Source organism: Salmo salar, chromosome ssa13, assembly GCF_905237065.1.
Source record: "Salmo salar chromosome ssa13, Ssal_v3.1, whole genome shotgun sequence".
Taxonomy (NCBI): domain Eukaryota; kingdom Metazoa; phylum Chordata; class Actinopteri; order Salmoniformes; family Salmonidae; genus Salmo; species Salmo salar.
In genome coordinates this window covers 88,951,032-88,972,354 of record NC_059454.1, presented here as the reverse complement: position 1 = coordinate 88,972,354, position 21,323 = coordinate 88,951,032, and the positions used below count along the sequence as shown (strand labels likewise).

General features: G+C 42.8%; 1 protein-coding gene across 5 annotated transcripts in view; it reads right to left on the bottom strand.

Annotated features, from left to right (window-relative positions):
* Positions 1–21,323, bottom strand: part of LOC106568094 (roundabout homolog 1) — a 262,979-nt gene that overhangs the window by 163,904 nt on the left and 77,752 nt on the right. For all 5 annotated transcript variants that reach the window (XM_014138120.2, XM_014138123.2, XM_045692352.1 and 2 more), the window contains exon 3: positions 16,440–16,526. In XM_014138120.2, the coding sequence (XP_013993595.1) occupies positions 16,440–16,526 (87 nt within the window). The remainder of the gene's footprint in view (positions 1–16,439; positions 16,527–21,323) is intronic.

Sequence of the window (21,323 nt, the reverse complement as noted above, 5' to 3'; positions counted from 1 at the left end):
GGGGTTTTCCATAGAGGATATTTTAACACGGGAAACCTACATTGAGTTTATTAGGCTACCTATTATGTTAGGCCTATGTTAGTTTACTCCAAAAGTGAATCTAAATCTAACACGAACGTTATTTTACTCAATTATGATTGCTGCCAGCCAAAGCTACTCGCATCCTGCTTAATTAGGCTACTTTGAGTAAATTTAATTTCAATTAAGTGTGTTTTGAATGATTATCTAACTATGCTAAATGTGTCTAACCAAATTGATAAAAAAAAATCTAATTCGTCTACCTGCTGAACAAAAAGTGATGAAAAAAAATGTTTTCCACATTTGTTCTCTACCCTAACAACAGCAGAAGAAAAGTGAAACAACAGTTAATTACGTCCCCTGTGTGGGTTTAATAAAGTGAACGGGATTGTTTGAAAGACAGGGTGCTGTTCCCTTACATCCTTCTATTCAATGTAAAGTCAAAGGGGCTGCACGACATCGTTTACCCCACTGGGAGACATAGATGTATTCAAAACGACCGTGTGAACCAAGGTCTCACACACGCCTAGGTGCCTGCATTTATGTGCCCTTTAAATCCTCGATTGGCTCGCTTGGGCACAAAATAGTATCTTAATAAGCCAATTAAAATTCACTTCTAAAGAGATTAGCCAGGAGCAGTGTTGCACTTCTCTAAATCATTAATTAAATCTATAAGAAGATTTGCAAATCGACCCAGGGACCTCTTTGTCTCACTATGCGAATGGCACATCAGACAGAATGACCATTCTATTTTCAAGTCCATTGCATGAATTTGAATGTAGGCTACTTCAAATGCATTGGAGTATTTTGGGGATCTAGGAATAGGCTACACTAAAAGCTCATTTTATATGAATACAAGCTTCAGGCTTTCATGTGATAAAAATGTGGCAAGCTGAGAAAATATTTAATAAATAAAACTAATTAAGATATATTTTTTTACTATTGATAAGTGTCAATAACGATACATATCTTTCCTGAGGGCTTCATGGGTTTATTGTCAGAACCGAACGAAGTGGAATCCCAACCTTTCTTTCTGGCTTGCTACATGACCAGCGCAAGCCCACCCTCTGCTGGCTGACTTGCAGGAATTCAGCACAAGAGGACATTCTCTTTCATGCCCTTTCGAGAAAAAACCTAACAATCAATGGTTAGCTAATGCATCAAATGCAAAGTTGAAGTCCTGCCTCCCTACATGGTAACTCATATGACATTTTTTCGTGGCTGAGGGAGATGCCAGACTATCTTCATTTCTAGCCTACAATTCCTCAGAAGTATAAAAGCTTTGGTTCTGCAAAAGTACTTGACTAAGGAGACACGTATAATGTTTATGACTGACTGTTGGCATGTCCTGCAAGGTCCAAGCAATTATTCTCTCTCTCTCTCTCTCTCTCTCTCTCGCTCTCTCTCTCTCGCTCTCGCTCTCTCTCTCTCTCTCAGCATTTCTCGTGCAGTGGGAGAAAGCCTTTGTTCCCTTCCAACAGATTCTGTTCTGCCTTCAACCCCTAATTGCTCTGAGTGTGCCACTGGTGGCCCAGCTGAATGCTTGCACGAGCGGGCCCAGTTCTGGAACCAGTACAACACACAGCAGCACAGACCAGCAGTAAAATATGGGCACTCACAGGCTAACCATCAGCGCATTCCTTTACAAACATTGAGTTTTCCTCTCTTTCACACAGACCACTCTCTCTCTTCACTCTCTCCCTCTCAAATAACATCAGTGACAACTGCTTGGTCCAGTAGAAGATGAATGCCTATCACTCTGGATACCCTTCCCCCTTGTTACCCTCTGTCTCCCTCAGGGATAAAGGAGGGATGGGGTCATTATTTGAAGGGGGTAAGGTAGTATTGTGCAGTCTTGCACAGGTGGGAATCATTCAAAACCTACACTACTTCACAGAGGATTTCTGGGTCAACTTTCTCCTTTTAAAACACAATAGGATCAGTGTCAATAAATGAAATGACATTATGTGAGTTGGTCATCAAATCCCCTTTATGAACAGAGGATAAAGTGTGCTTACTGATCACAGAGGATGTGGTGTGGAGGAGAGGAGGCCTCCCTCCAAACACATCGCAGTGCAGAAGAATCAACAGGTCGCCTACACAAACACCCAGAATCTCCCAGGGAGCACTGGGACTGTAGCGCCAGGCCAGCTGCCTAAACAAACGCTGCACAGCATGGCTAATGTGATTAATACGATGTAGAGGTCCACTAGGAGAGCTGACCGCACATGCGGACAGCAGGTGCTACACACATTTCAGAGTGCAGAGTTTATGATTTCTACGGTACATTTCACAGGTCCGCCAGGCCATCCAATGCATCTCCAAGACTAATGTAAGCACAGCAACAGATGGTACAAGTGAACACATAGAGAAACTCAAATATTATATCGGTTCGACAGTCATAAACAAAGGAGACATCAGCCAGAGGCATCACACAATGCCAAATATTGAAAATGATTGTTTTGCTACCCGAAGCTCCAGCTGTAAATTGGTTCAGAGCCAGACCAAACAAGACTGAAATCAAACACAAACTAAAACTGTCACTGATATTAATGAAGGAACAAATAACATTACGTGCTATCTCCATAGATACAAACAGCAACAAACACTGCATAGTTAGTGTTTGATAATTAGTGTACAATTACATAATTGCCTAGTTAATTCTGTATAATTAATGAATTATAAGTGATTGATGTTTTTTTTCTCTTTCACATAAACATGTCTATGGGGTCACCTTTGCCGTGACAAGTATCTCAGACAAAACAGATTTATCTGTGTGTAATGAACACAATGGGAGACAGAGAGCTGGATAGAGGCGCAGGGCGCAACAGGTGTTTATTGCAAAGGGCAACAGTACAGTCAGGGAAAAGGCTAGTAACATAGTCCGGGAGATCAGGCAATCGCTACATAACAGGAAATCCGATAGGCTTAAGTACAGGGAGGGAACAGGCAAAAAGTACAGGGAGGGAATAGGCAAAAACTATCATACACAGGAGGAGAAAATTGCAGAAAAAGAAAAAAAAACCCCCCAGAGCTCAGAAAGACATGTCACAAAACAAACAATACCTCACAGTGACGGGGTGCAAAGAACTGAACTAAATAGTGTGTGATAACGACATACAGGTGTGTGAACAGGTGATTAGAATTCAGGTGATTGAGATCTGGAGAGTGAGCTGCATTCAGGGGATCTAGGTGTTTGAGAGTGTGAGCTGGAAAGTGGGCTGGAAAGTGAGCTACGTTCAGGGGATCTACGTGTTTGATGGTGTGAGTTGGAAGCAGACGTTACACTGTGTTTTCACACAGAAGAAGAACCATGCTTCTGAAATGTGTGCTGCACCTGCTGTTATGTTGGAAGCCACAAGCATGTGCAGTCAGCTCTCCTAGTGGACCTTTACATTGTATTTATCACATTAGCCAATTCCACAGTAACGTAAGAGACTCAGATTTTTCACTTTAAAATGTATGCCAAACAAAAAAAAACGTTTAAAAAAGTTTAAACAAACCATAAACTCTGGAAAATGACTACTTTGAACAATTTACATAGTAAATAAAAATATATAAAAAATGTACTCTAAAAATTGTGAAGACGCAAAGTTTACAAACTGAATTACGCTAACATCTCCCTCAGTTTTATTCTGTTACCAAACTTTGTATCTGCATAGTTCTTTCTGTAAATGTGTTTTTGTAAAAATTTCAGTGGAAATTGTTCAAAGTAGTCCTTGTGGATAGAATTCTTTACCTGCCTACCCATCTACACCACTCCGGCCAAACAGATTTTTATTCTCCACGATGAGTCTGGATTTGCCTCCTTCCCCTACAATTTCTAGAACGCAAACACATTCTGACTGTTCTGATTGGTCCCAGAACTGATGGGCTGGGGCCAGAGCCAGCCTACTTGATGATGTTATCAACTGGTCAGATTTGTTGGAGACCATCAAATCGCTGATTAATTTATTTTGTAACACGCCAATCATTTTTAAGTCACACAAATGACTTCTAGGGTGGCAGATTCAGACTGAATGTATATGGCGATCGATAGAGCAACGGAATTAAATTCAGGATGAGTCATAAGGCAATAGAGTTCTATGGTTTGTTAACCTTTGAAATCAATGGTTTTTGGTAAACATTTTAAAGTCAGAGTCACAGCGTAATTCTTTTGCCATGGAATTTCCCACATACCACTCCCTCCTTTCGACAGCTTTTTCTTTGTGTAGCTACCACTAACATACTGTCATGCCCTGATCTGTTTCACCTGTCCTTGTAATTGTCTCCACCCCCTTCAGGTGTCGCTTATTTTCCCCAATGTATTTATCCCTGTGTTTACTGTCTCTCTGCGCCAGTTCATATTGTATGTTTCCAAGTCAACCAGCGTTTTTCCCGTTCTCCTGCTTTATGCAGTCTCCTTTTTCTAGTCCTCCCAGTTTTGACCCTTGCCTGTTTCTGGACTTTGTACCCACCTGCATGACCATTCTGCCTGCCTTGACCACAAGCCTGTCTGCCACTCTGTACCTCCTGGACTCTGATCTGGTTTTGACCTTTTTGCCTGTCCACGACCATTCTCTTTCCTACCCCTTTGGATTAATACACATTGTAAGACTCAAACCATCTGCCTCCTGTATCTGCATGTGGGTCTCACCTTGTGCCTTGAGACATACAGAACCACCTGCAGGTGCTGCTAGCTATGTGTTTCTGACAAGAACATCTGGAATCCCCCCTATATCACGCATGTATTGCTGTCAGCTTTCTGTAAATAAGAAGCCCAGAGGTTTGCATTTCTCCTCTAAAATCACAGCCAATTCCTTTTCCTATACTCATCATAATCACAAGGACACCATGGAAACAAGCTCCTCATTCACAAAAGAAATGGAGGGCATTAGGAGTCAGACAATAAGTCAATGAAGCTAATGTACTTATCATGTTGGTTTCATTGGGGTTGGACTGTACTGTACATTACGCCAACATTAAACTGTACAATATTACATTGGTAACGCTCATGTACACAGGGGGCATAATCACTGATAGCTGTAATGGGTGGTGTTTGTTGGTGGTGTTAACTAGTCAATTTACATTCCAGTTTGTTTAAACTCCATTACTGAGTGTCTGTCACCAACACTATCAGCATCTTCTTTTTCCCTCTTTCATATTTCTCATATTCAAATCATTTCTTTATCACCCCCCTCCCTTTTGATTTCTCCGTCTTCCCTTTTTCCCATCCACCAACTCTCCCATTTTTCTCTCCCTCTCTCCCGCTCTCTCCCATTCATCAGCCCCATTCAACGCAGAGCGCAGAACTCCAGTCGCTCAGGGTCATACACGCAATGAGAATGTGAAATATGACAAAGAGCCTTCATATTCTCTATCCTACAGCACATCTGGGACTACTGATGCACAAACCATGCTGCTTTTCTCATCCTTTCCCTCTCTCTACGTTTCTCTTCTCTGCAAATTGACAAACTGAGTGCCGCTGTGATGTTCCTATCAATCGTGATGCGTGTTGGCCAGGCAGGTACAACCATAATTCACTCTCTCTCTCTATCTCTCTTGTGCTGTTGACTTAGTAGGTACAAGGACGACTAGAGCACTCAGCCCTTCTTGAGAGGAGTGCCATATGATGCAATTCAGTTTTTTCAATTAAGCAAATCAAACATTATAATATAGGTATACTATATATACAGGTAACTGTCAAAATAAAGGAAACATCAACATACAGTTTCTTAATAGAGCGTTGGACCACCACAAGCCGCCAGAACAGCTTCAATGCACCTTGGCATAGATTCTACAAGTGTCTGGAACTATTGGAAGGATGGGACACCATTCTACCATGAGAAATTCTATAATTTGGTGTTTGTCGGATGCCACTCCAGAATGTCCCATAAGATTTCAATTGGGTTTAGATCTGGTGACTGAGACGGCCATGGCATATGGCTTACATTGTTTTCGTGCTCATCAAACCATTCAGTGACCACTCGTGCCTTGTGGATGGAGACATTGTCATCCTATGGGGGCATAGCCATAGCAGCCAAAAAGAATGACCTGCCTAGCATTCTTATACATTACACTAATTGCTTCATTATCTCAGGAACCACAGCTGTGTGGAAGCACCTGCTTTCAATACACAGTTGAAGTTGGAAGTTTACATACACCTTAGCCAAATACAATTAAACTCAGTTTTTCACAATTCCTGACATTTAATCCTAGTAACAATTCCCTGTCTTAGGTCAGTTAGGATCACCACTATTTTAAGAATGTGAAATTTCAGAATAATAGTAGAGAATGATTTATTTCAGCTTTTATTTCTTTCATCACATTCCCAGTGGGTCAGAAGTTTACATACACTAAATTAGTATTTGGTAGCATTGCCTTTAAATTGTTTAACTTGGGTCAAACGTTTTGGGTAACCTTCCACAAGCTTTCCACAATAAGTTGAGTGAATTTCAGCCCATTCCTCCTGACAGAGCTGGTGTAGCTTGATTGTTTTATTTTATATTTATAGTTTTTGTGTTTTTTGCTTGCTTATACTGTATATTTTGTAGGTTAACTATGTATTTTTACTATGTTTTGTAACTTTCTCCACATCGTTGTTTTAAATGAGAATGAATTCTCAGTGAACTTACCTGGCAAAATAAGGAGTAAATAAATTATCTATGAACATAAAAGGCTGCAGTGTCACGATAGTTGTGTTAGAATCATGAACAAGGCTGTGAAATATGGTCATGACCCGTATTCAAGCTGTGATCTTTATCAAATTCCAATCTCTTCCGTGCAGCCTGAAAGTGCAGTTTTTAACTGTCTAAGGCCGCAGGAGAGAAGGCTTGGGGAAAGGAGAGAAACTCTTAATCAATTTGCTTATTTGCTCTATGACGGTACCTCCCATGACAGTGAACCTTTACAATAATATATTAAAGGAAAGGGAGAGAAGATTGAATTATGTTGCCTTTGGAAGGAGCACTCGAGGTCCGTGGCCAATAATGAACTGGCATCCAGTGATATTATAGTCCCTGCCTGCTGGAACACAATCTGCTACCTGGGACTGTTTGGGTCCCAGTCATGGCTTTGAATTTAAATAATTCTTGGAGATATTAAAGCACATTAGTTTAATTTCCTATTGGCCAGTGGCCCCTTTGGGCTAGTTTCCACAGATTGATAGAAAAGACAGTTTCCTGTAATCATTTAGATCCTAGTTACACAGGAATGTGGTTTGTGCTGACCCTTGATAACTTTGAACGTTTGGGTCATAAACTAACATTTTTAACAAGCTCCATTGTGATTTGGGTAACGATTTTCTATGCAATTTTATGACAATAATGGTATCTGTCGCATTGGGTGGTATGCTACCCCCTGTTTATTATACTAAACTTTAAACTATACTTATACATACTAATTTGCTTTCTGAATTGTAAACATTGAGCTCATCATACAGTATACCCAATGTCGATTTATCCAGACTAGAGTTTCTAAAATCATATACTGACTCTGTTGGTCTTCAGTACATTTCTGACCTGAATGTAAAGAATGTACTTTTTAAAATTGCTAACAGAAGATACACTATATAGAGAGTACCAGTCAAAAGTTTGGACACAACTACTCATTCAAGGGTTTTTCTTTATTTTTACTACTTTCTACATTGTAGAATAATAGTGAAGATAATAGTGAAGACATCAAAACTATGAAATAACACACATGGAATAATGTAGTAACCAAAAAAGTGTTAAACAAATCTAAATCTATTTTAGATTTTAGATTCTTCAAAGTAGCCACCCTTTGCCTTGATGACAGCTTTGCACACTCTTGGCATTCTCTCAACCAGCTTCATGAGGAATGCTTTTCCAACAATTATGAAGGAGTTCCCACATATGCTGAGCACTTGATCACTCTGCGGTCCAACTCATCCCAAACCATCTCAATTGGGTTCAGGTCAACTGATGCAGCACTCCATCAATCTCCTTGATGACCTACGATTAAGATTATCCTACCAAGGGGACATCAAAAACTGTCACATCTTATGTTTCACCGAGATGTGGCTGAACGACAATATGGACAATATAGAGCTAGCGGGATTTTCCATGCACCGGCAGAACAGAGAAGCTACCTCTGGTAAGATGAGGGGTGGGCGTGTGTGTCTATTTGTCAATAACTGCTGGTGCGCGATGTCTAATATTAAAGAAGTCTCGAGGTATTGCTCGCCTGAGGTAGAGAACCTTATGATAAGACGTAGACCACACTATCTACCAAGAGTGTGCTCATCTATATTATTCAAAGCAGTCTATTTACCACCACAGAACGAAGCTGGCACTAAGACCGCTCTCAACCAACTCTATAAGGCCATAAGCAAAGAACAAAATACTCACCCAGAAGTGGTGCTCCTAGTGGCCGGGGACTTTAATGCAGGCAAACTTAAATCAGTTTGACCCAATTTTTACCAGCATGTCACATGTGCAACCAGAGAAAAAAAATCCTAGACCACCTTTACTCCACACACAGAGATGCATACAAAGCTCTCCCCCACCCTCCATTTGGCAAATGTGACCATAATTCTATCCTCCTGATTCCTGCTTACAAGCAAAAACTAAAGCAGGCAGTACCAGTGACTTGCTCAATACGGAAGTGGTCAGATGATGCGGCTGCTACACTACAGGACTCTTTTGCTTGCATAGACTCGAATATGTTCCGGGATTCATCCAATGGCATTGAGGAGTACACCACCTCAGTCATCGGCTTCATCAATAAGTGCATCAACAACGTCATCCCCACAGTGACTGTACGTACATATCCCAACCAGAAGCCATGGATTACAGGCAACATCGAGCTAAAGGCTAGAGCTGCCACCTTCAAGGAGCGGGAGACTAATCCGGATGCTAATAAGAAATCCCGCTATGCCCTCAGACGAACCATCAAATAAGCAAAGCATCAATACAGGATTAAGATTGAATCCTACTACACCAGCTCTGATGCTCATCGGATGTGGCAGGGCTTGAAAACTATTACGGACTACAAAGGGAAATCCATATGCTAGCTTCCCAGTGACGCGAGCCTACAAAACTAGCTAAATACCTTTTATGCTCGCTTCGAGGCATGCTACACTGAAGCACTCACATCGGTAGCCATGAAGTGCTTTGAAAGGACGGTCATGGCTCACATCAACAGCATCCTCCCGGATACCCTAGACCCACTCCAATTCACATATCGCCCCAACAGATCCACAGATGACGCAATCTCAATCGCACTCCACACTGCCCTTTCTCACCTAGACAAAAGGAACACCTATGTGAGAATTCTGTTCATTGACTACAGCTCAGCGTTCAACATCATAGTGCACACGAAGCTCATCACTAAGCTAAGGACTCTGGGACTTAACACCTCCCTCTGCAACTAGATCCTGGACTTTCTGACGGGTCGCCCCCAGGTGGTAAGAGTAGGCAACAACACATCTGCCACGCTGATCCTTAAAACTTGGGCCTCTCAGGGGTGTGTACTTAGTCCCCTCCTGTATTCCCTGTTCACCCATGACTGCGTGGCCAAACACGACTCCAACACCATCATTAAGTTTGCTGACGACACAAAAGTGATAGGCCTGATCACAGACAACAATGAGACGGCCTATAGGGAGGAGGTCGGAGAACTGGCAGTGTGGTGGCAGGACAACAACCTCTCCCTCAATGTGAGCAAGACAAAGGAGCTGATCGTGGACTACAGGAAAAGGCGGGCCGAACAGGCCCCCATTAACACCGACGGGGCTGTAGTGGAGCGGGTCATGAGTTTCAAGTTCCTTAGTGTCCACATCACCAACGAACTATCATGGTCAAAACATACCAAGACAGTCGAGGAAGAGAGCACAACAAAACCTTTCCCCCCCTCAGGAGACTGAAAAGATTTGGCATGGGTCCCCAGATCCTCAAAAGCTTCCACAGCTGCATCAACGAGAGCATCCTGACCAGTTGCATCACTGCCTGGTATGGCAACTGCTCTTCATCTGACGTTAGGCGCTACAGAGGGTAGTACGAACGGCCCAGTATATCACTGGGGCCAAGCTCCCTGCCATCCAGGACATATACAATAGGCGGTGTCAGAGGAAAGCTCATAAAATTGTCAGACTCCAGTCACCCAAGTTATAGACTGTTTTCTCTGCAACCGCACGGCAAGCGGTACCGGAGCGGTACCTTTTGGTCTAGGACCAAAAGGCTCCTCAACAGCTTCTAGCTCCAAGCCATAAGACTGCTGAACAATTAATACAATCATCACCGGACAATTTACATTGACCCCCCCCCCGCCTCCCTTTTGTACACTGCTGCTACTCGCTGTTTATAGTCACTTCACCCCTACCTACATGTACAAATTACCCCAACCAACCTGTAGCCTCGCACACTGATCGGTACCGGTGCCCTCTGTATATAGCCTCGTCTTTGTTGTTCTTATTGTGTTACTTTAAGGGCTTGTAAGTAAGCATTTCACGGTAAAGTCTACACTTGTATTCGGCACATGTGACAAATAAAGTTTCATTTGATTTGACTAAGCGCAAACCAGATGGGATGGCGTATTGCTGGGGTAGCGATTCTGGTTAAGTGTGCCTTGAATTCTAAATAAATCACAGACAGTGTCACCAGCAAACCACCCCAACACCATCACACCTCCTCCATACTTCATGGTGGAAACCATGCATACGGAGACCATCCGTTCACCTACTCTGCATCACAAAGACACGGTGGTTCTCTGTGGCAGAGGTAATTCTGGGTCTTTGTGAGACGCAGAGTAGGTGGACGGATGGTCTCCATATGTGTTTGGTTTCCACTACCATAGAGCTTGATGGTTTTTGCGATTGCACTTGAAGAAACTTTCAAAGATCTTGAAATGTTCCATATTGACTGACTTTCATGTCTTAAAGTAATGGACTGTTGTTTCTTTTTGCTTATTTGAGCCATAATATGGACTTGGTATTATAACAAATAGGGCTCTCTTCTGTATACCACCCCTACCTTGTCACAACACAACTGATTGGCTCAAACGCATTAAGAAGGAAAGAAATTCCACAAATTAACTTAACAAGGCACACCTGTTAATTGAAATGCATTCCAGGTGACTACCTCATGAAGCTAGTTGAGAGAATGCCAAGAGTGTTCAAAGCTGTCATCAAGGCAAAGGGTGGCTATTTGAAGAATCTCAAATCTAAAATATATTTTGATTTGTTTAACACTTTTTTGGTTACTACATGATTCTATATGTTTTATTTCATAGTTCTGATGTCTTCACTATTGTTCTATATTGAAGAAAATAGTAAAAAAAAGATAATCCCTTGAATGAGTAGGTGTTCTAAAACTTGACTGGTAGTGTATATATATATATATATATATATATATATATAAAATGGGTAAGAGTATTTAGAGGTATTTATTGAAGAGGTGATATGCAGAAATCGCTTCGCCATTTCCTGGTTGCTTAAATTGTAATAGTCCACGTAATTTCAGCTTAAGTGACAAAACAAGCAGTCATTGTCTAGAGAACCGCTGTGAAATATATGTTCCACAACCAAAAATATTGTATTTTCAACTGTTTGAAGATGGTGTACAAAAGTGAAAGTAAAAGAAGCAAAAATGAACCTTAAGAATGGGAAGCATAGAAATTGTCACGTCGTCGTAATAGATGGACCAAGGCGCAGCGGGTACGTGAATGCTCATTTTTATTTATCCAAAACAAACACGAAAATCGATAAACTGATGACAAAACAGTCTTGTAGGCAACACACAGCAATACAAGAAACAATCTCCCACAAACCCCAAAACAAACACTCCTAAATATAGGACCTTCAATCAGAGGCAACGATAGACAGCTGCCTCCAATTGAAGGCCCCAATCCCCATACCTAAAACATAGAAATACAATACCCTAGCACAGACATAGAACTAACATAGAACTAAGAACTAACCAAAAAAATCATGGACTAATAAATCAAATACCCCTCTACCTGAACATACTCAAACACACCCTGAACCACAAAACAAATACCCCCTGTCCCGTCCTGACCAAACTATAAGAACTAATAACCCCTTTACTGGTCAGGACGTGGGGCTGGTACTGGAGGTACCAGACTGGGGATACGCACCTCAGGGCTAGTGCGGGGAGCAGGAACAGGACTGGGCTGATGCACTGGAAGCCTAGTGCGTGGGGCTGGTACTGGAGGTATCAGACTAGGGACACGCACCCCAAGGCTAGTGCGAGGAGCGGGAACAGGACGTACTGGACTGGACTGACGCACTGGAAGCCTAGTGCGTGGTGCTGGCTTAGGAGACGCCAGACTAAGGTCACGCACCTCAGGGCTAGTGCAAGGAGTGGGAACAGGACATACTGGACTGGGCTGATGCACTGGAAGCCTGGTGCGTGGTGCTGGCTTGGGATGTGCCAGACTGGAGACACGCACCTCACGGCTAGTGCGAAGAGCGGGAATAGGATACACTGGACCGTGAAGATGCACTGGCGGTCTTGAGCACAGCACTGGCTCCACCCTTACTGGCTGGATTACCACTTCCCCCTGGCAAATGCGGGGCGCTGGCACTGCGCACACCGGCATGAAAATACTTGGCCTCGCCACAGTACGCATTACCCCGAAGCACGGGACCTGTCCAGTCATAGGTTGCCTCAAAAAAGCATGGGGATTTGGCTTGGGGCTTAATCCTTGCCCAGCGAAACTACCCGTGTGCCCCCCCCAAAAAAATCTTGGGCCTGCCTCTCAGGTTTGGACTCCAACCGTGAACCCCTGTAACATTCCCGGTCCTCTTTCACCTTCCTCCATGGGCCCTCTCCGGCTTTAATCTCCTCCCAGGTCCACGACTCCCAATAGTCCACCTGTTGCTCCTTCCTCCGCTGCTTGGTCCGTGGTTGGTGGGAGATTCTGTCACGGTCGTCGTAATAGATGGACCAAGGCGCAGCGGGTACGTGAATGCTCATTTTTATTTATCCAAAACAAACACGAAAAACGATAAACTAACAACAAAACAGTCTTGTAGGCAATACAAGAAACAATCTCCCACAAACCCCAAAACAAACACACTCCTAAATATAGGACCTTCAATCAGAGGCAACGATAGACAGCTGCCTCCAATTGAAGGCCCCAATCCCCATACCTAAAACATAGAAATACAATACCCTAGCACAGACATAGAACTAACATAGAACTAACCAAAAAATCACGGACTAATAAATCAAATACCCCTCTACCTGAACATACTCAAACACACCCTGAACCACATAAAACAAATACCCCCTGCCAAGTCCTGACCAAACTATAAGAACAAATAACCCCTTTACTGGTCAGGACGTGACAGAAATAGCACACATAGAACAGATCTACCACTTTTTAGACTTGCTTTCAATGAGAATGACAGATCTATAACTAAATGTTTGTGTCAATTTGGTCTGATCACCCAAAAAGTTCCATATTGCAGCTATAATATAGTAATTTATTTAAAGATTAAATGTTTTGTATTTTAGAGTTATTTTAGTAACATTCAACACTAAAATTGCATTATTGGAGAAAGAAAGAGATTGAGACAGAGAGAAAGGAAGAAAGAGAGAGACTGATAGAATGATAGAGAATATCTTAAATAAATAAGCATTCCCCATTCAAAAAATGTTGATCAAAGAACAGATATAGGCCTTGGTTCACTCCAGACCTGACTGCCCTTGACCAGCACAAAAACATCCTGTGGCGTACTGCATTAGCATCGAATAGCCCCCACGAGATGCAACTTTTAAGGGAAGTTAGGAACCAATATAAACAGGCAGTTAAGAAACCAAAGGCTAGTTTTTTCAAACAGAAATTTGCATCCTGTAGCACAAACTCCAAAAAGTTCTGGGACACTGTAAAGTCCATGGAGAAAAAGAGCACCTCCTCCCAGCTGCCCACTGCACTGAGGCTAGAAAACACAGTCACCACCAATAAATCTACGATAATTGAGAATTTCAATAAGCATTTTTCTACGGCTGGCCATACTTTCCACCTGGCTACCCCTACCCGGGTCAACAGCTCTGCACCCCCCACAGCAACTTGCCCAAGCCTCCCTCATTTCTCCTTCACCCAAATCCAGACAGCTGATGCTCTGAAAGAGCTGCAAAATCTGTACCCCTATATATCAGCTGGGCTAGACAATCTGGACCCTCTCTTTCTAAAATTATCCGCCGCAATTGTTGCAACCCCTATTACTAGCCTGTTCAACCTCTCGTATAGACTGAGATCCCCTAAAGATTGGGATGCTACCGCGGTCATCCTCCTCTTCAAAGGGGGTGACACTCTAGACCCAAACTGTTACAGACCTATATCTGTCCGACCCTGTCTTTCTAAAGTCAAAGACAGTACTGTGCAGCCGTCTTCATCGACCTTGCCAAGGCTTTCCACTCTGTCAATCACCGCATTCTTATCGGCAGACTCAATAGCCTTGGCTTCTCAAATGACTGCCTCACCTGGTTCACCAACTACTTCTCAGATAGAGTTCAGTGTGTTAAATCGGAGGGCCTGTTGTCCGGACCTCTGGCAGTGTCTATGGGGGTGCCACAAGGTTCAATTCTCAGGCCGACTCTTTTCTCTGTATATATCAATGATGTCGCTCTTGCTGCTGGTGGTTCTCTGATCCACCTCTGATCCACCTCTGTTTTGTCACCAAAGAAGTATTTACTACCCACCACTGCGACCTGTATGCTCTCGTTGGCTGGCCCTCGCTTCATATTCGTCGCCAAACCCACTGGCTCCAGGTCATCTATAAGTCTTTGCTAGGTAAAGCCCTGCCTTATCTAAGCTCACTGGTCACCATAGCAGCACCCACCCGTGGTACGCGCTCCAGCAGGTATATTTCACTGGTCACCCCCAAAGCCAACTCCTCCTTTGGCCGCCTTTCCTTCCAGTTCTCTGCTGCCAATGACTGGAACGAATTGCAAAAATCACTGAAGCTGGAGACTTATATCTCCCTCACTAACTTTAAGCATCAGCTATCTGAGCAGCTTACCAATCATTGTACCTGTACATAGCCCATCTGTAAATAGCCCACCCAACTACCTCATCCCCATGTTGTTGTTTTTTCCTCCTTTGCATCCCAGTATCTCTACTTGCACATTCATCTTCTGCACATCTATCACTCCAGTGTTTAATTACTAAATTGTAATTATTTCGCCGCTATGGCATATTTATTGCCTTACCTCACTAATCTTACTACATTTGCACACACTGTATATAGATTTTTCTATTTGTTATTGACTGTACGTTTGTTTTTCCCATGTTTAACTCTGTGTTGTTGTTTGTGTCGCACTGCTTTGCTCTATCTTGGCCAGGTCGCAGTTGTAAATGAGAACTTGTTCTCAACTGGCCTACCTGGTTAACTAAAGGTGAATTTAAAAAATAAAAATAATTAAGAGAGTGAGAGTGAGAGTGAGAGAGAGAGAAACAGTAAATCTCAGTAAGACAAAAATAATGGTGTTCCAAAAAAGGTCCAGTTGACAGGACCACAAATACAAATTCCATCTAGAGACCATTGCCCTAGAGCACACAAAAAAATGATACATACCTCGGCCTAAACATCAGCGCTTCAGTTAACTTCCACAAAGCTGTGAACAATCTGAGAGACAAGGCAAGAAGGGCCTTCTATGCCATCAAAAGGAACATAAAATTCGACATACCAATTAGGATTTGGCTAAAAATACTTGAATCAGTTATATAACCCATTGCCCTTTAAGGTTGTGAGGTCTGGGGTCCGCTCAACAACCAAGAATTCACTGAATGGGACGAACACCAAATTGAAACTCTGCAGACAGAATTCTGCAAAAATATCCTCCATGTACAATGTAAAACACCAAATAACACATGCAGAGCAGAATTAGGCCAATACCCGCTAATAATCAAAATCCAGAAAAGAGCCGTTATTCTACATCCACCTAAAAGGAAGCGATTCTCAAACCTTCCATAACAAAACCATCACCTACAGAGACATTTACCTGGAGAAGAGCCCCCTAAGCAAGCTGGTCCTGGGGCTCTGTTCAAAAACACAAACAGACCCCACAGAGCCCCAGGACAGCAACACAATTAAACCCTACCAAATCATGAAAAAACAAAAATATAATTACTTGATACATTGGAAACAATTTACAAAAAAACAGAGCAAACTAGAATGCTATTTGGCACTAAACAGAAAGTACACAGTGGCAGAATACTGGACTACTGTGACTGACCCAAAATTAAGGAAATCTTTGACTATGTACAGACTCAGTGTTCATAGCCTTGCTATTGAGAAAGGCTGCCAAAGGCAAACCTGGCTCTCAAGAGAAGTCAGGCTATGTGCACTCTGCCCACAAAATGAGGTGGAAAATGAGCTGCACTTTTTCACCTCCTGACAAATGTATGACCATATTAGAGACACAAAGACAGAGACACAGATATCCTTGCAGTACCTGTATAGCCCAGAGAGTTGTCATCCTCATGTTCAGACGAGGGGGTGGGGGCAGCATTTTCACTGGCCTTATCCTGGGTGTCTGTATCTGCAGACAAAAACACAAATAGTTGATTACACTATAAGAAACCCCCTCACTCTCTCACAGTCTAACATGTTGTTGGCATAGCAGAGATCATTCCCCAGATTCTACCCTGCTTCCCTCCAACATTTGCTTAAAACAGGTAGAAAATGAACCTGCAAAAGAGTAACAGGCATACAGTAACTAAGCCTGAAGTCCACAGAAAAAGGCGATAGAAAGAGGGAAAGTGAAATATAAAACATAAGCCTTCATATCAGACATCTCAGTGCAATCTCACATCACTGGGAACATACAATGTTGGAGGACGTCTTGCTGTGAGAAAGATATCAACACCTGAAACTTGATATCCTGTCTCTCCTAAAATACACAGCAGTAAAGTCATCCTGCTGAGGTTTCAACAGAACAAGGCATGCCTGACAGCAATCTAATTTTTCCAATTCAAGCCTCAGTGTATAGTATTGAATTATATTTTATTTGAGAGAAGCCAGAGGATTCTTTCCTTCTAAAATACAGTGCTTGATATGGGCAAAAGCTCACCGGAGCTGAGTACCAGCACCTCAAATGTTCTACTGCTTGAGCGCCTGTTTCTCATATAGAATATTAGCTTTCAAGTATTGTGGAGGTCCTGCACCTAACTATTAGCAGTACTGGTACGCCAAATGAGCACTGGCATTTAAGTCCAAGTCCAAAATATAGTCATATCCAGTTAATAAACTGTGATTATTTTCACTGCATTATTTCGTAATAGTTGTGGCAGTTCTAATTGTAATGGTTATAATGCTATAGTATTGTAATGTGCCATTATTGGATTCCTTTATGTTTTGTCTTCTGACAATACTTCTGAGAGGTGGTCTGTATTTCCAGGAAATACTGAGCTAACTCAGTGGATAAACTAAAGTGTACTGTAGGAGTATGTTGATCCAAAAATAGGAGCCAAGTTCCTCTATTTCCCTTAATATTTATCTTGGGTCATTAGATGCATACTGTCACAAAGACAAAGGAAGAATTGACACATTTTTCAGGAATGCATCCAGCGAGTAGCATGGAAATGACCTGACCAAACTGAGCAGAATGGTGAAGATTGAGTGCATGCCATATGACTAGCACAACACAATATCGTATTATGTGGGCAATTTCCCCCACAACATTCAATTATACATTTTTTCATGAGCTGTTGTTCTTGGGCAATATCCTCTGAAAGCTTGCAGAAATTCCATGACTTAGAAATGGCTGAGAGCTCCAATAGCTGACCAGGATACAGACCTCAATGAAAGCCAGCCTAGAGTCAGTCTTCTGCACCGTACCATTAGTCTTTATCTTCTTCTGGCTGTTACTGTGTGCCAGTAGGAAAACACTGAAAGTAAATCCAAAATATGGTCAAGAGAGGACATAAGTTACCCTTCAATACCTCAACACTTTTATTTTACCATTATTTTACCAGATAAGTGTATTGAGGACACCTTCTCATTCAATCGACCTTTTCAAACAATGACTGATCAGTTCTGGATGTGAATGTAGTTGGCACCTTGCCATCTCATGACAACTCCCAGACCACCACCAAGACAGTAATCAGCTCCAAGCATTACTCATCTAAGAAGACAATAGAGGGGATTTCTGTAAATATGCTCCGGTGATTATATGGTGAAGATTGAGCTGACACTAATCCATCTCACCTGGTTCCTGATCCGGAGTTCATCTCTGACTCACACCTGAATCACGTCACAATGTCAGCACGGACCTGCTAGTGTGGTATCAGTCAATAACTGCTATCACTTATTGTAATATTAGGAAAAACAGCACTCAGGACCTCACTGCTGAGAGTTCACTCTCATATACATCTATTTCTTACAGTAGTGTTACAGTAATGTTATCCTTGACTCGTTATCCGAGGGGTCTGACCAGATCTCAAGCTTAATACTTAAAGTGATTACATGGGCTGAGGTTTTTCCAACAGAAGTGTGTGTGTAGTTTTGCAAATATACTATAACTGAGTAATTTAAGTCATTGTTATCTCTCTTTATCAACCCTGATAACCAAGGTGTGATTGATAGCCGTTCTCTGTTCACTCAGTCCCTGCAATGCAGGACAGGTTATCTGTGAGTGTCACGTCCTGACCAATATAAGTTGTTATTTTCTATGGTAGAGTGGTCAGGGCGTGACAGGGGGTGTTTTTGTGTTTGTTCTATGTTTTCTCTTTCTATGTTGTAGTTCTAGTTTGTCTATTTCTAGGTTTTTTTGGGGGTTGACCTTCAATTGGAGGCAGCTGGTCCTCGTTACCTCTAATTGGAGGTTATATTTAGTACGGTGTTTCTGCATGTTGTTTGTGGGTGATTATATTTTGTGAGTGTGTATGTTCCACGGTTTGTTGTTTTTCCCTTCAGTGTTTTGTTAGTGCATTTCAGTTTCACGTTTAAATAAATATGTGGAACAACGACGACGCTGCATTTTGGTCCAATCCTTATAACAGCCGTGACAGAATCACCCACCATAAAAGGACCAAGCAGTGTGCCCAGGAGGAGCAGGGATCCTGGGCCAGGGAAAGCATGGCATGGAGGACGTCCTGGACATGGGAGGATGTAATGGCAGGGGACAAGACCCTGCCATGGAAGCAGGTGGAGACAGCAAGGGAGGAGCGGCGACATTACGAGGAGCTAGCCCAACGAAGGAAGCACGAGAGGCAGCACCCAAAACAATTTTGGGGGGGGGGGGGGGGCACACGGGCAGATTGGCTGGGGCGGTTTAAAGACCTGAGCCAACTCCCTGTGCTTACCGTGGGGAGCGAGTGACCGAGCAAGCACCTTGTTATGCGGTGGTGTGCACTGTGTCGCCAGTGCGCACTCACAGCCCGGTGCGCTCGGTGCAAGCTCCTCACCGTTGCCGTGCGAGAGTTGGCCGTCAGCCAGGTAGAAGTGCGCCGGTTCAGCGTATCTGGTCTCCAGTGCATCTCTTCAGTCCAGGTTATCCTGCGCCTGCTCTACGCACTGTACCCCCCTTTCACCAGCACAGCCCAATTCGTCCTGTGTCGGCGCTCCGCCCTTGCTTGGCGCAAATCACCATTCAGCCAGGACAGGGTGTGCCAGCTCTAAGCTCCAGACCTCCGGTGCGCCTCCGGAGCCCAGTACGTCCTGTGCCCCCCCCCCCCGAGATTCACAGATAGTCTGTCTCTTACAGTAGCTACAGTAGTTTTCAGTCAGCAGTGTCCTTGTGCTCTGAAGCCTTCCCAGCCCATTTGGACTAGTTTTCTCAGCTGTTGGTTGCCATGGGAGACATGGTTCTCTGTGGAATGTTGTTGAGGAGAATTCACCACCTAACACACTGTAAATCTCCAGCTTCACCTTAGTCATACTACCCACTGGTACCCTCTGTCTCAATGGAGCAGTATACTAGGAGCATTGTCTCTCTGTTGCATAGATAGAGTATCTCCTTGAAAATGCATTTCCAGTTCTATAGTGCTTCTCATAGACCAAAAATGCTTGGTTTTACAAATAGAGATACAATGATGAAAGCACATTCCTGTGATGAACATCCACACGAACATTGAGACACTGAGACAGATCACACTGATCCTTTTACAAGATTTATTGCATTTCACAGTTATGACTTTCCTCCTGGAAGCTGCGTCCTATCCAGTGAACATTTATCAAATGACAGGGGATTTAAGGTGAATTATGTGTTGCAACTAAGATGTATGCATCATTGTCATGCACCTTATAATTATAATGTTCTTATTGTGGAGAGAGACGAGTTAAGTCATGTTTGGCTCTCGTGGAGAGAGGAGAGGTGAGAGAGTTTGCACAAGTGAAGTGGACCAATCCATAGCATGGCTTAGGTTTAGGATTAGAGGTTAGACAGTGATGCAGTTCTAACCTCAAACTCTATAGAGTTGTTTTTATTTAAATCTGTGTATGTGTTTTATGATGATCTCTCTCTAACAGAAGGGTGGATGAATGAAGAAACTGTGTTCAAAACGATCACCTACAGTACCAGTCAAAAGTTTGGACACACCTACTCATTCAAGGGTTTTTCTTTATTTTTACTATTTTCTACATTGTAGATTAATAGTGAAGACATGAAAACTATGAAATAACACACATGGAATCCTGTAGTAACCAAAAAAGTGTTAAACAAATATATTTTATATTTTAGGTTCTTCAAAGTAGCCACCCTTTGCCTTGATGACAGCTTTGCACACGCTCAGCATTCTCTCAACCAGCTTCACCTGGAATGCTTTTCCAACAGTCTTGAAGGAGTTCCCACATATGCTGAGCACTTGTTGGCTGCTTTTCCTTCACTCTGCAGTCCAACTCATCCCAAACAATCTCAATTCGGTTGAGGTTGAGTGATTGTGGAGGCCAGGTCATCTGATGCAGCACTCCATCACTCTCCTTCTTGTTTAAATAGCCCTTACACAGCCTGGAGGTGTGTTGGTTCATTGTCCTGTTGAAAAACAAATGATAGTCCCATTAAGCGCAAACCAGATGGGATGGCGTATCGCTGCAGAATGATGTGATAGCCTCGCTGGTTAAGTGTGCCTAGAATTTTAAATAAATCACTGACAGTGTCACCAGCAAAGCACCCCCACACCATCACACCTCCTCCTCCATGCTTCATGGTGGGAACCACACATGTGGAGATCATCCGTTCACCACTCTGCATCTCACAAGTGGTTGGAACCAAAAATATCATTGCTCGTGTTTCTTGGCCCAAGCAAGTCTTTCATCTTATTGGTGTCCTTTAGTATTGGTTTCTTTTCAGCAATGTGACCATGAAGGCCTGATTCACGCAGTCTCCTCTGAAAAGTTG